At 47.1% G+C, this 14,450-nt stretch overlaps 1 protein-coding gene across 1 annotated transcript in view; it reads right to left on the bottom strand.

The window, feature by feature from the left end:
- The window catches only part of LOC137356922 (tropomyosin alpha-3 chain-like), a 42,748-nt gene that overhangs the window by 22,829 nt on the left and 5,469 nt on the right, over nucleotides 1-14,450 (bottom strand). Inside the window, exons 2-5 of the mRNA XM_068022770.1 lie at nucleotides 8,641-8,774; nucleotides 5,381-5,498; nucleotides 3,800-3,870; nucleotides 1,251-1,326 (exon numbers count right to left, since the gene is read on the bottom strand). Coding sequence (XP_067878871.1) covers nucleotides 1,251-1,326; nucleotides 3,800-3,870; nucleotides 5,381-5,498; nucleotides 8,641-8,774 — 399 coding nt within the window. The remainder of the gene's footprint in view (nucleotides 1-1,250; nucleotides 1,327-3,799; nucleotides 3,871-5,380; nucleotides 5,499-8,640; nucleotides 8,775-14,450) is intronic.

The raw sequence follows: 14,450 nt of genomic DNA, 5'->3' as shown, positions 1-14,450 counted from the left end.
CTCCTCCAGCCCCTACACCCCTCCCTATCTCTGTAATCTCCTCCAGCCCCTACACCCATCGCTATCTCTGTAATCTCCTCCAGCCCCTACACCCCTCCCTATTTCTGTAATCTCCTCCAGCCCCTACAACTCTCTGCGATATCTATACTCCTCTAACAGCGGCCTCTTGAGCATCCCCGATTTTAATTTTAAGCGGTGGCCGTGCCTTCAGCTGCCTGGGGCCCTAAGCTCTGGAATTCCCTCCCTAAACCTCTCCACCTCTCTTTCCTCCTTTAAGATGCTCCTTAAAACGGACCTCTTTGACTGTGCTTTTGAACGTCTATCCCTCATATCTCCTTATGTGGCTCAGAGTCAAATTTTGTTTTATAATGCTCCTGTGGGATGTTTTGCTATGTTGAAGGTGCTATCGAAATATCTTGTTGTGATTACTACTATGAGGAAACACAAATACGACATGAGGTTTGATAAATTGAGACTTTTTAGTTGGAGTTCCCAGGATTAAAGGATGACAGAAGTGCTTAAAATTGTGAAAGGACGGGGTAGGGTAGATGGAAGCAGACTCTTTCATGTAGGTATGGGGTCAAGAACAAGAGACCTGAGAAACAAGATTAAATGGAAAAAATTTAGAACAAAGGGCAGAAGAAGCTTCTTCACACACACGAGGGGAGGGGGCAAGGGAGAGGGAGGGGGAAAGCGAGAGAGAGCGAGCGAGCGCAAGAGCAAGAGTGAAGGAGAGGTAGAGGGAGAAATGCAAGACTGTGCTCAGGATAGTTGATTAAGGCAGAAAGCACATTAGCATGCAAAGTTAGATCAGATGAATGAACGAAGGAAAGGGATTTGGGAACCGAGCAGGTAAATGCGATTAGAAGTAATTTCACACGCAGTGCCTAAACACCAACACGGACTGGTTGGGCCGAATGGCCCGTTTCCGTGCTGCAACATCCATGTAATTCTACACACTGCTGGGATTACAAGTGAGTCAACAAAACAAATGAAGCACATATCAAACAAACACACCCGTAAACTATATTTGGATTTATAGAACCGTAAACAGTGCATTAAATTAACTGGATACGTGAAAATATTGGTGATTAAGATATTTAATTATTTGATATCCGTGGCACCACACATAGTAAAATGAAACATCCCCAATTTCTTCTGTCTACCTCCAAGTTTACAGGTTGGGAGCAAATGAGGAAAACTCAAATCATTTCAAACAAATGTGAAAATAAAGGCAACAAGTTCAGTACCTTTTCCTGTAATGCAGTTAAGGTTTTTATCTTCTGATCACTGCATCTAAGCTCCTCGTCCAGTTTCCGCGCAGTGCTGTTAGTGTCCACAAGGTACGTGCAAGAGGGGTGAAGGGTCAAATGGGATGATTTGGTAATGTACAGCATGCAAAGGAATTGGAAAACAAAAGATACAAAAAAAAAAAGGGGAAAACCGGTCACGACAATCTTTGGCGGCCTAGAGCCCCGAGAACTGATACGTTGAACAAATGCAAGTTAAAATGGAACGGTTCACAGCAAGATGTCACTTTTCTCCCCCTTGATAACCTGGTTACTGCTCAGATTCAGACCAAGAGTACCGAGTGTTGAGGGACCATCAGAGAATTATGCGTCCCCTTCCCCTCACTGACAGTACAGGCGCTTACAGGTCGAACTTACATGATGGCTGAAAGGGGAACTGGGCCCCCTGGCACAAGTACCGAGCCAAACGGACCACAAGGACTCTGGGACGAAGCAGCGAGTTGGCCAATTTCAGCCAGGACGGAGGCGAGGGTGCTGCACTGGCCCCAGCGAGAGGGAAAGCAGCAAATGAAATCATGGTTGCTTAGCTGATCATTAACGGCGTGCACGTGAACGCTGGGCGAAGGCAGGTTCGAGCTCACCTGTGACCACCACCCCCCCCCCCACCCCACACAGCTGAATAGCCCACAAAATCCACTGCCTGAGCTCAGACATTTAAGGATGGCTACTTGGGTGAGATACTGCAGGGTACCCCATACCTGTGGAATCCTGCGAACCGAAAACTCCCCTCCGCAGGTCAGAGCTCCCCTCACAGAATGGACCAACACTCGGGCTCAGGGAGGTCAAAACTCCCACCTCAAATTTAAAGGGATTCTGCAGACATTGCATGAATTAAATTCGACTCTACAAACGTGTGGTCAGTCTCTTGTACTTATTCCGACCTGCACACAAGTTCAAATGAAATTCGCCTATTCTCAGTTTCAAATATAACCTTGAGGCTCCCCGCCCAGTTAACAATTTCTACAAATTCAAAGTCCAGTCTGTGCTGGGTTAGTGGAGAGAAGGAGGGGGGGGGGGGGGGGGGGAGGTTTGAGAGAGGAGCAAGGAGGGGGAACGAGGCCAACGGAGGGAAGGATGAAGGGGAGAGGGGCAGGAGGAGAGGGAGGGGGGTGGGAGATGGAGGAGGAGGAGAGGGAGGGAGAGCATGGGAGGGGAGAAAGGGAAATGAGAAAAAGAGAGGGAAAAGAAAAATAAAGAAAGGAAGGATAGAAAGACACAGAGGAAAGAGAGGAAAGGGTTGAATCCTGGTTCCTGATCACTCTATGCAGGAGTTGACTAGCTATCACTGACTGCTGCTGAGGCCAAGACATGAGCTTGATGCCAGAGGGTGACTAACCCCCGTGGAGCTGAACTCCAGCCAGAGTCAGCACCTTCAGATATGGGGCTAAAACTAGGACAGAGGGCAAGAGTCAGGGAAGATAGGATGGGGCATAAAACAAAGCAATAGCAACAGGGGCTCATTATCACTGATATTCTTTTGAAATCTGCTGAGAAAAGTGACATCTTCACCGCACCAACTGAAGTCCCGATAATACAGTTGGTTTCCAAATATACAGCCCAGACGTAATTAATCCCAGAACTCCTGGGTGCTGGGATTTTCCCCTCTCCCCAAACCATACCGTGCACCGTAAAGAGGGCCCCCTGAATCAAATAAAGCAACAAACATTACCAGACTTCTTAGTACTTGCTGGACTGTCCGAGCTCAACTGGCTCTGAAAGGTGGGCAGGCGGGGGAGATAGAGTAACCGGATGGGGGGTTCTCGCTCCTCAGCGCTGTGCAGTGACCTATGCTTGCTTTGCCTGAAGTGGGAGGCGGTCCACACCAGTTAAACAGCCTGGTAAAGCTCACTGTCCATGAACATGTGAAGAACTTGTCTGAGTGTTGCTAGCTGTTATAGGACTGCAGCCCAACAGTAATCAGCATCTTCAGATGGGGGAATGACAATGAAGTGATGTTAAAAAAAAAAAATCACTACATACACAGATACTCCCTCAGTGCTGTAATGATATTTATCTGGTGAGACAACCCTCACAGACCATGAGGGTTACATGTTCGCTCACTAGGCTGATCGCAACTCGGACAGGACACCTTGGCTTCAGCCTCCCTGGGCTGGAGAATAAGGAGCAAGCCAAGAATCCTCATCCCCCTGAACACAATTCCAGAAATTATTACAGGGAAGCACGTGGACGTCACTTGGACGAAATATCAGGGGTGCTCAGGAACCACATTCCAGCATCTGTCAGTGCTTTCAGAAGAGGGAAGGAAACTGGGCAAAGGAAAAGTCAAAGTGACTTTACGGTGCCAAATTTATAGATGACCAAGCAGATATTTTCCCCACGATTGAGTTAATCATAAAAACACACGGTAGGAAACCAACCAGATTTTCAGGACTTAACCACTAGAACCCATCTCCCAAGTAAAATCTGCTTTCAGCCACACTCGTGCTCACCAGCAAACAGAGGACAAACAGTTGGAACAGAATACTTACGACTCTGTAACCTCGGCACGCTCCTCTGTACGCTCAAGGTCACTCTCAATGATCACTAGCTTACGGGCAACCTACAGGAAAGATAGTGTGTAAGTTCAGGGCGATTAGTTCCCACAGTGAAGTTGCGCTCTGTCCTTATCTTACATGATACTTTGTATATATATTCGACGTAGAGTTGTTTGGAGCTATAATGGGAGGCTGTAAGTGCACTGTTGAAGGAGAGCAATATCTTGCGGCGTGTAAGACTAGCGCTCCACAGGCTCCCACGGGTTCTCCACCTGACGAATTAGGTTAAAATAATCCCCCACTTACAAGATGTTTGAACTATTATAGATGGTAGCACGTGTTTCGCCCATCAGACGTTGCACTTTGTTGCAGATGTAAAACAAACTAAGAAGAACTGGCAGAGTCATTTATGGCATAGAAGGCCATTCGACCCATCGGGTCCCTGCCGGCTCTCCGCAGAGCAATCCAATCAGTTCCACTCCCCCGCTCAATCCCCATAGCCCTGCAAGTTTATTTCCCATCCAATTTCCTTTTGAAACCGTTCATCGTCTCCACTTCCACCACCCTCGTGGGTAACGAGTTCCAGGTCATTACCACTCGCCACGTAAAGAAGTTCTTCCTCGCATCCCCCCCCCCCCACTGTATCTCTTGCCCAAAACCTTCAACCTGTGCCTCCCAGTTCTTGTGCCATCAGTTAATGGGAATAGTTTTTCCTTGTCTATCTTATCTAAGCCTGTCATAATCTTGTACACCTCGATCAAATCTCCCCTCAATCTCCTTTGCTCCAGGGACAACAACCCCAGCTTCTCCAACCTAACCTTGTAACTAAAATCCCTCATTCCTGGAACCATTCTGGTAAATCTCCTCTGCACCCTCACAAGGAACCTCACATCTTTCCCGAAGTATGGTGACCAGAACTGGACACAATACTCTAGTTGGGGCCTAACCAGAGCTTTATAAAGGTTCAGCATAACTTCCTTGCTTTTGTACTCTATGCCTCTATTTATGAAGCCCAAGATCCCATATGCTTTACTAACCTCCTGCCACCTTCAAGGATCAATGCCAATGCACCTCCAGGTCCCTCTGTTCTTTAAAACTGTGCCATTAAGTCTCTGTGGCCTCACCCTATCCCTTCTGCCAAAATGCATCACCTCACACTTGTCTGTATTAAATTCCATCTGCCACTTGTCTGCCCATTCTGCTCACCTATCTATGTCCTGTTGCAGGCAGCTTGCATCATCCTCACTGTTTGTCACTCCTCCGAGTTTGGTATCATGGGCAAATTTTGAAATTTTATTCTGTATTCCAAGATCCCAGTCATTTATATGTAGAAAAAAAAACAGTGGGCCTAGCACTGACCTGCTGTGTGGTTTCTGAAACTTGCAAACATTTTCTAACCTGTACCGTCGCGTCATCAATTAAACTCTAATCAGCCCGAGGTTGTTTTTACTTAGTCCTCGGCTTTGTTGCCCTAAAGGGACAAGTTCAGGTCAACAGCAAAGTAACACATCTGGCACCACCCCAATCCGCAAATCCCATTGACCTTCGCGCTCCGCCCATCATTCCCTCATTCACCTCTTCATACTTGCGGTCCGCCTCCTCCGCGATGTGCTTGGCTTCCTTTAGCTGGATCTCCTGCAGTTCCATCTTCTCCTCATCCTTGAGGGCCCTGTTCTCAATCACCTTCATTCCTCTGGGAAGTCAAGAACAAGCCTCCAGTCAGCTACTCCTGTCTAAATGGTCCCGACGCCAGACTCGACACAACAGGAGCATTCTAGCTAAGTCACCCCGACCAGGAAGATCCCAGGTTCAGACCTGGGGTTAGCAGCTATCATTTTTTTACCCTATAAAAAGCAGTCAATAGCGGGTTCCTCTACACCATTATTTAATTTGGCGACACTTCTGATGGGATTTGTTAATGGAGGAAGGTTTTATGTGACACATTAGAATAAGGCCAGAAATCTGCCATCTGCGGGTTTGAAATGGTGACCCTGCAGAAGTACTTAATTGGGGCATCGAGGTTGTTCAAGGCGCTGTGTAAATGAAAGTCTTTCATGCTCTTTACTGCTTTTAGTGATGTTGGCTTGGACACTGGGAGAACTCCTCGACTCGTCTTCCAACAGCGGCTGTGGGATCTTTTATGTCCACCCTAGAGAGCAGACGGGGCCTCAGTTTGATGTCTCATCCGAAAGACGGCACCTCTGTCAATGCAGCGCTCCCTCAGAACTGCGCTGGGAGCGTCAGCCTAGATTATGGGCTCAAGTAATAAAAATAAGAAATGCTGGAAATACTCAGCAGGTCTGGCAGCATCTTGTGGAGAGAGAAGCAGAGTTGACATTTCAGGTCAGTGACCCTTCATCAGAACTGGCAAATATGAGAAACGTAAAAGGTTTTAAGCAAGTAAAGTGGGGGTGGGGCAAGAGGTAACAAAAGAGGTGTTGATGGGACAAGGTGACCGAGAAAAACTGACCAGAAGGTCATGCAGCAAAGGCAAACGGTATGTTAATGGCGTGCTGAAAGACAAAGCGTTAGTACAGAGAGGGTGTGAATTGACTGTAAAGCACAAAGCACTCCAAGCACAAACATTAAAAAAAACAAAAACAGTGGGTAGGCTCAGTAGAAACAATCACCACCTCGTCCCACAGCACCTTCCCCTGCAATCGCAGGTGGTGTAATAGCTGCCCATTTACCTCCTCTCTCCTCACTATCCAATACCCCAAATACTCCTTTCAGGTGAAGCAGTGATTTATTTGTACTCCTTTCAATGTAGTATACTGTATTCGCTGCTCACTATGTGGTCTCCTCTACATTGGGGAGACCAAACGCAAATTGGATGACCGCTTTGTGGAACACCTCAGTCCGTAAGCATGACCCCGAACTTCCGGTTGCTGGCCATTTCAACACCAGACCACCCCCCTGCTCTCATGTTCACATCTCTGTCCTGGGATTGCTGCAGTGTTCCAGCGAACACCAATGCAAGCTCGAGGAACAGCAACTCATTTACCGATTAGGCACACTACAGCCTGCTGGACTGAACATTGAGTTCAATAAATTCAGAGCATGACGGCCCCCCCTTTTTATGTTTAGTTATTTTTTTCATTTTCTCTTTTTCCTTTTTTATGTGTTTATTTTGTTTTAGTTTTTTTAGTTTGTTTCTACTGAGTCTACCCACCGTTTTTGTATTTTTTAATGTTTGTGCTTGGAGTGCTTTGTACTTTACAGTCAATTCACATCCTCTCTGTACTAACACTTTGTCATTCAGCACAACATTAAAATACCGTTTGCCTTTGTGGTCAGTTATTCCCAGTGACCTTGTCCCATCAACACCTTCTCTTTTGTTATCTCTTGCCCCACCCCTGCTTTTCTTGCTTAAAACATTTTACATTTGATATTTATTCAGTTCTGATGAAGGGTCACTGACCTGAAACGTTAACTCTGCTTCTCTCTCCACAGATGCTGCCAGACCTGCTGAGTATTTCCAGCATTTCTTGTTTTTATTTCAGATTTCCAGCATCTGCAGTATTTTGCTTTTATTATGGGCTCAAGTCTCTGGAGTGGGACGCGCACCCACAGCCTTCTGACTCAAAGGCGAGAGCGCTGCCCACGGAGAAAGGATGCCTTATTGGGTGAAGAAAGGATCAGGCTCGACTGTGACGCCTCACCAAGGCCGAACATCCTGCAAACACTCACTGTCAAAGCCGACAGGCGAGGGACTGGAGGGAGGTCAGCACCAATGGAACTACATCACAGCAGTAAAAAACATTCCCGCAATTCAAAACAAAGCAGTGTCAAATACAACACACTATGGCCTTGGAACGTTCAATGCTATCACTGAGATTTCATAAAGGTGTAATAGTTGGATTGGTTTGAGCAGTGAGCAAAAACCTAGTAGTTTAGTTATAGATCTGACTGTGTCTGACTGCAGCACGTACAGTGACATCATCTGATGGCCCCAGCACATACGCAGGAGGATGACTCATCCAGAGAACCAGAGTCTCCACACACAGTCGCTAATCACTGCGTCGATCTTGTCCTTCTAAGCTGTTGGGAGAGAGGGAACCTTTTGAGCTGCATAACACTTAGGGTGAAGTGCTGATGGATACAGGTCTGCCCTTGGGCCAAGACCAGCGTAAAGAGCATCGCCTATGGAGGTGTGAGGCACGTCAGGTGTCAGCCACAGTGAAATTTCTCCTCTAGTGGACTGTTAGCAACACAATGAATGGGGCCAGTGACAACACTGGCTGTCACATTAATAAATCAGGACAATGTTTTCTTTGTTAGCTCCGCTGTGTGAGTGGTACGAACTGATTGCAGCAGACTGAGCACGGTCTGAACACATTAATGACACAAAGGACTCAGCTCCACAGTGAATCTAGCACATTAAATAGTCCTTAAAAACATTCTAGGAATACTTAACTTTTAGCCATGTAACAGGGACTGTAATATCTCTCTGGCCACCCCCACTGATGTCAAGTAACTCTGTGTAAACCAAGGACCATACCTGGGATGTCCTTGGTCTGTGTGGTTCACCATTACATACAGCAGGAGATGGGATATTGTACCATACTGGACATCAAAATTCCATAAAATGTACTGCACAGTAACAGGTTATTCAGCCCATCTGATCCATGCTGGCATTTATACTTTCTCAACCCTATTTCATCTCACCCTATCCCATATCCTTCTATTCCTTTCTGCCTCATGTGTTTATGCAGCTTCCCCCTTAAATGTATCTCTGCTATTCCCCTCAACCACTCCCTGTGGTAGCGAGTTCCACATTCTCGCCACTCTCTGGGGAAAGAAGTGCCTTAAAACGGTTCCTCCTTCAGCCTCACCTCTCGCTCTCATCCGCTGCCTTCTCGGCCTCTTCCAGTTTCTGCAGGGCGGTGGCCAGACGCTCCTGGGCACGATCCAACTCCTCCTCAACCAGCTGGATGCGCCTGTTCAAGGAGGCCACCTCCGCCTCGGCCTAGGCAAGAGAAAAGAAAAATAGCTCAGTGAGTGATGGAGCCAGGTACAGCGAGCCTTACTGAAAACTAAAGTCGCCAGCAGATCAAGCACAAGAACAAGGACAAAAACAACCGTCATTTGGCCCATCAGTCCATTCCATCCACAGTCTGTGCCTGATAATTGTATCATGGACTGCTCAGATCCCACCATCCCTCCTACAAGTGATTACACTTCCAAAGTGGTTGTGAAGCGCTTTGGAACATTCTGAGATTGTGAAAGGCACAATAGAAAACGCAAGTCCGTCCTTACCACAAGGACAGCGTTTTCTCATCTTAACCTCCCCAAAGGGGGAAGAAAGAACTGAGCAGTGTTATTAAACATCTCTATAACTCTCGATCCCCTTTCGCAACATCTGTGGGTGCAGCAGTGGAATTAATTGGATAGCTCTTTCAAAGAGACATGATGGGCTAAACGGCCTCCTTCCGTGCTGCAAAATGCAAGACTGTAAAGTGTAAGTAAGAGAGCCCAGGCCCCAGTACGTGACTCTTTGTCCAGGATCACCTTTCATCTCTGGCAAAAGAATCAAATCAACCGACGGGTGGGCCTGAATGCTGTCGGGATACAGAGTACAACAATCACCTGCTATAACACCTTTCAATGTTGTAATATGTCCCCAGCTGCTTCAAAAAAACAATAGATGCCAACGTAAAAGAAGTTATTAAGACAGGTGACCGAAAGCTGGGTCAAAGAGGTCGGTTTTGAGAAATGTCTTAAAGGAGGTGGAGAGGGTTAGGGAGGGAACTCTACAGCTTAGGGCCCAGGCAGCTGAAGCACAGCCATTAATAGTGGAGCATTGGCAGTCCGGGGATGCTCAAGGAGGCCAGGATTGGAGGACAGCAGAGATTGCGGGGGGTTGTAGGGCTGGAGGAGGTGACAGAGACAGAGAGGGGGCGAGTGCCATACAGGGATTTAACCCGTAGGTTAAGTACCAGAGTCAGCTGAAACCCCAGACAGGGGCAGTACAGGTAAGAGGGCGGAAACCTTGAAGTAAAAAAGAATGTGCCCTTAACAGGGCAGATCTGCTTGAGTTTTCAATCCAAAAGCACATGAAATTTTAGTCAGAATATTTGTGAAGGAAGCAAAATATTTTAACAACTTAGCTGCCAACAAATTAAGACAAGCCACCCCTATGAATTGCTGTACTTTCAGGAAGGAAGCAACCAACCACATCCAACAGTTTTGCCACACCGTGCTACCTCCTGGAGTCAGACCAACCGTGACAGTGCGATGTGTACCAGTTCCGGGGAGAAAAACCAGCGAAGCAGGAAGCTGTCACTCACTAAATAGTGAACTTAATTCACTGACTCTCGATTCAGGCTGTGGGTCTTCAATCAGAAGACGCGTCCAGCAGCCAAAAAGTAAAATCTAGCTCTTGTTTGTTCAGCTAACAATGCTACCAGTCTTCAAGTGTTGACTCTCGACTGTGGGGACAGACTGTACCATGCCCAGATAGGCTGGGTCAAACAAAAAGCTGTTAAATATTGACATTTCATCTCTTTCCACCAAGACTATTGGGCTTATCTGCACCCACAGAGGAAGATGGTGGTGTAGCGGTAATGTCACTGGACTAGAAATCCAGAGGCCCAAGGCTAATGTCCTGGGGACAAGAGTTCAAATTCCACTACGGCAGCTGGTAGAATTTAAAATTCAATTCATTAATAAAATAAACTAATAAAATCTGCAATTGAAAGTTAGTTCCAGTATGTGGTGCATTAAATAATCATCGATTGTCGTAAAAAACCCATCTGGTTCACAAATGCCCTTTGGGGAAGGAAATCTGCCGTCCTTACTCGGTCTGGCCTACATGTGACTCCAGCAATGTGGTCGACTCTTAACTGCCCTCTGAAATGGCCTAGAGCTATTAGGGATGGGCAACAAATGCTGGCCTTGCCAGTGACGTCCACATCCCATGGAAGAATTTTTTAAAAAATTGCAAAGACCACATGGGTCCCAGATATGATCCCTGCTCCACGGCTATGTTTGGGGAGAGTACGAGGTGCAGCAAGTGGCGTTAGTGCTGCAGTGTTTAAAGGAGGAAAGAAGTAGCCAGGAATTACACTCCTGATCATTATCCACTGACCTCCCCCTGCTGGAAGTGCACAGGACATATTTCGAGGGAAAGATCAGGCTATGATGGCGTACCTGTATAAGGGAATGTGTGCACAGGCAGAAATGTGGGAGGAAATTAAGAGGCTAACATACTTTGAAGAAAGAGCTCATGACAGAAGTTAAAACCAGTGCCGGATCCAAAGCGGTACACACTTCAACACGAGCAGCAGTCTGTCAGCTTGGCTCTGCAGGGGCAGTACTCTCCCCTCTGAAGGGCATGAGCTCAAGCCCCACTGCAGAACTTGAGCAATAGTCTAGGCTAACAGCCCCTCTGCAGAACTGTGGGAGTGCAGCATTGCCTGAGGTGCTTTCTTTGTATGTTAGGTGTTTACACTGAGACCCCATTTGTCTGTTGCAGTGGTTCACACGGACATTTTAAGACCCCACTGTCCAACAATCCTTCCCTTCAACCCAGCATCTCCACTCCAGGTCACAAAAAAATGGCCCTTGTCGAAAATGTTCCTAAACTTCAGGGAGTTGGATATCATGGAGAGAGATAGCCCTAGTGTAAATCTGAGGGGCTGTTTCTGTGCTGCAACATTTGATAATTGCCTTTGGAGACTATTGCTCCATCAAAAGCCTCTCCACTTGCCAAAAGACAAATTTAAAACTTTCAATTCCTTATCCCACCAGAGAACTACCTTTCACTTTCTGTCCTCGGTCTAGCATCCTGCCCAGACGGGGGCACTAACAGACAAAGCTATACTGGGAAATCATGGCAGCATCACCCACAGCCAGGCAGCTTATCTATCAGTGCACAGGCAATTTCTCAGCATAGGTCACTGGATAGCAAAGGGGAATCCTCTAACTGGATGTTCCCCCCTCTCGAACCCTGGGACAGTCCAACGCAGCTCAGTTCTGCTCCAGAGACTTCAGCATAAAAAAATCTAGGTTGCCATTTCCAGTGCAGTACCGAGGGAGTGCTGCACTGTCGGAGGTGTTGTCTTTCAGATGAGATGTTAAACTGAGGCCCGTCTTGTCCTCTCAGGTGGAAATAAAAGATTCCATGGTGCTATTTGAAGATAGTGGGGGAGTGCTCCCTAATGCTCCAGCCAATGTTTCTCCTTCAACCAACAACAGTGAGAACAGATAATGTGGTCATCACCTCATTGCTATTTATGGGCCCTTGCTGCGCGCAACTTGACTGCTGCATTTCCTACAACAGTGACAACACTTCCAAAGTACTTCACTGGCCGGAAAGCACCTTAGGACATCCTGAGGTTGTGCAGGGCACCATAGAAGTACAAGAGAGTTTCTTTCTTTTCTCTACTGCCACCCCAGCAGACACCAGCAATAAAAGGCAGGAACCACCATAGCTCATATGGTTCAGTCCGACACCACCCAGTGAAGTTTCTTTCCTCTGGGGGCGGGAGGGGAGAGGGGATGGAGTAACCCCAACCACTTTCAAACATTCAACAGCAGCTCACTTCTGCTTCTCCCCACCAGTTCCAGTCTCACTTCCTCTCAGTCTCTTCCCTCTTGAAGGGTAGTCACCCATTGTTATTAAATTAAAACAGTTTAGTGCTGGTAGAGGGAGGAATGCTAGCCAAGAGACTGGGAAAACTCCTTCAAATGATACCTTGGGCTCTTTTATGCCCAACTGAACAGGCAGCACGGGATGCAATTAACATCTCATTCAAAAGACAGCACCTCTGACAACGACGCACTCCCCCTGTACTGCACTAGGAATATCAGCCTACATGATGTGCTCAAGTTCTGAAGCGCAGCTAGAATCAAGGCATTTCTAATCGATGACTCTGCACAGTGGGGCGGCACAGTGGCGCAGTGGTTAGCACCGCAGCCTCACAGCTCCAGGGACCCGGGTTCGATTCCGGGTACTGCCTGTGTGGAGTTTGCAAGTTCTCCCTGTGTCTGCGTGGGTTTTCTCCGGGTGCTCCGGTTTCCTCCCACAAGCCAAAAGACTTGCAGGTTGATAGGTAAATTGGCCATTATAAATTGTCACTAGTATAGGTAGGTGGTAGGGAAATATAGGGACAGGTGGGGATGTTTGTTGGGAATATGGGATTAGTGTAGGATTAGTATAAAATGGGTGGTTGATGTTCGGCACAGACTCGGTGGGCTGAAGGGCCTGTTTCAGTGCTGTATCTCTAATCTAATCTAAAAACCAACAGAGCCATCGACTAATTCCTCTTGCACCGTCAGCCTCCGACTCCTGGCATCCAATGCTCACAGAAGTAGGTTGAAGTGTAAGATGCCCCTGACAGCCTAGGGACTAGCTCTGTCATACAGACCAGGGTTCCAAGATCAATCCCAGAGGTGGGATGAGATCGCCCGGGTGTTAGTAGTGGCACTCTGGATGGTCTCAGCAAATTAGTTATAGTTCAAATCTCAACCCTCAGCCCCTGTTAGGTCAGTGCATAAAATACATATTGGACGGATGTAAAAGATCCTATCGGCACTATTTCAAAGAGCAGCAGATAAGCTCTCCCCAGTGCTCTGGCCAATATTTATCCTTCAACCAACATTACTGAAAACAGATGATCTGCTTATCTAGCTTCCCTTTAAATGCCTCTATGCTATTCGCCTCAACTATTCCATAAGGTAGTGAGCTCCACATTCTTACCATTCTTTGGTTAAAAGTAGTTTCTTCTGAATTTCTTACTGGATTTATTAGTGACTGCCTTACATTTATGACCTCTAGTGTCGGACAGTAGGAATGTTAAAGTTGCCCTCAGCATCTTGGGCTTTGGGGGGGTGGGCACTCAGAGAAAAGAAGTTTATTTATTTATTTAGAGATACAGCACTGAAACAGGCCCTTTGGCCCACCGAGTCTGTGCTGACCAACAACCACACATTTATACTAATCCTACATTAATCCCATATTCCTTACCACATCCCCACCATTCTCCTACCACCTACCTACACTAGGGGCAATTTACAATGGCCAATTTACCTATCAACCTACAAGTCTTTGGCTGTGGGAGGAAACCGGAGCAACCGGCGAAAACCCACGCGATCACAGGAAGAACTTGCAAACGCCGCACAGGCAGTACCCAGAACTGAACCCGGGTCGCTGGAGCTGTGAGGCTGCAGTGCTAACCACTGCGCCACTGTGCCGCCCTAGAAGAAGGGGAAAAAAGCCAAAGAACTCTCCTTCTGATCACTCCGTCCTCAAGCAAGAACTGGGACTGAGTTCAGCTGCTATGTCCTTCACGTTGGGCAGTGGCAGCGAGGCGGAGGAGTGAAATTACCAGGTAATTGATTTTTTTTTGGTGCAAAAATGACTTTTAATTATTAGAAGCAGACCGCATACATATTATGGAATAGATTTTCACTCTCCATTGCCCTTTCTGTCTCTTTCTCTTCTCCTTCCTCCAGACAATAGCCCAGCAGTAGCAGCACTCTTGCCTTTGAGTCTCATGGTCGTGGGATCAAACCCCGCCTGAGCACATAATCTAGGTTGACAGTCCAGTGCAGTGCCGAGGGACTGCTGTGTTGGCAGTGGTACCGCCTTTCAGATGAGACGTGAAACCGAGATGTCATCTGCCTTCGCAGGCGGGTGTGA

This window comes from Heterodontus francisci, chromosome 46 (assembly GCF_036365525.1).
Source record: "Heterodontus francisci isolate sHetFra1 chromosome 46, sHetFra1.hap1, whole genome shotgun sequence".
NCBI lineage: Eukaryota > Metazoa > Chordata > Chondrichthyes > Heterodontiformes > Heterodontidae > Heterodontus > Heterodontus francisci.
Note: the sequence above shows the minus strand (reverse complement) of the source record. Positions and strands in the feature narration are given on the sequence as shown.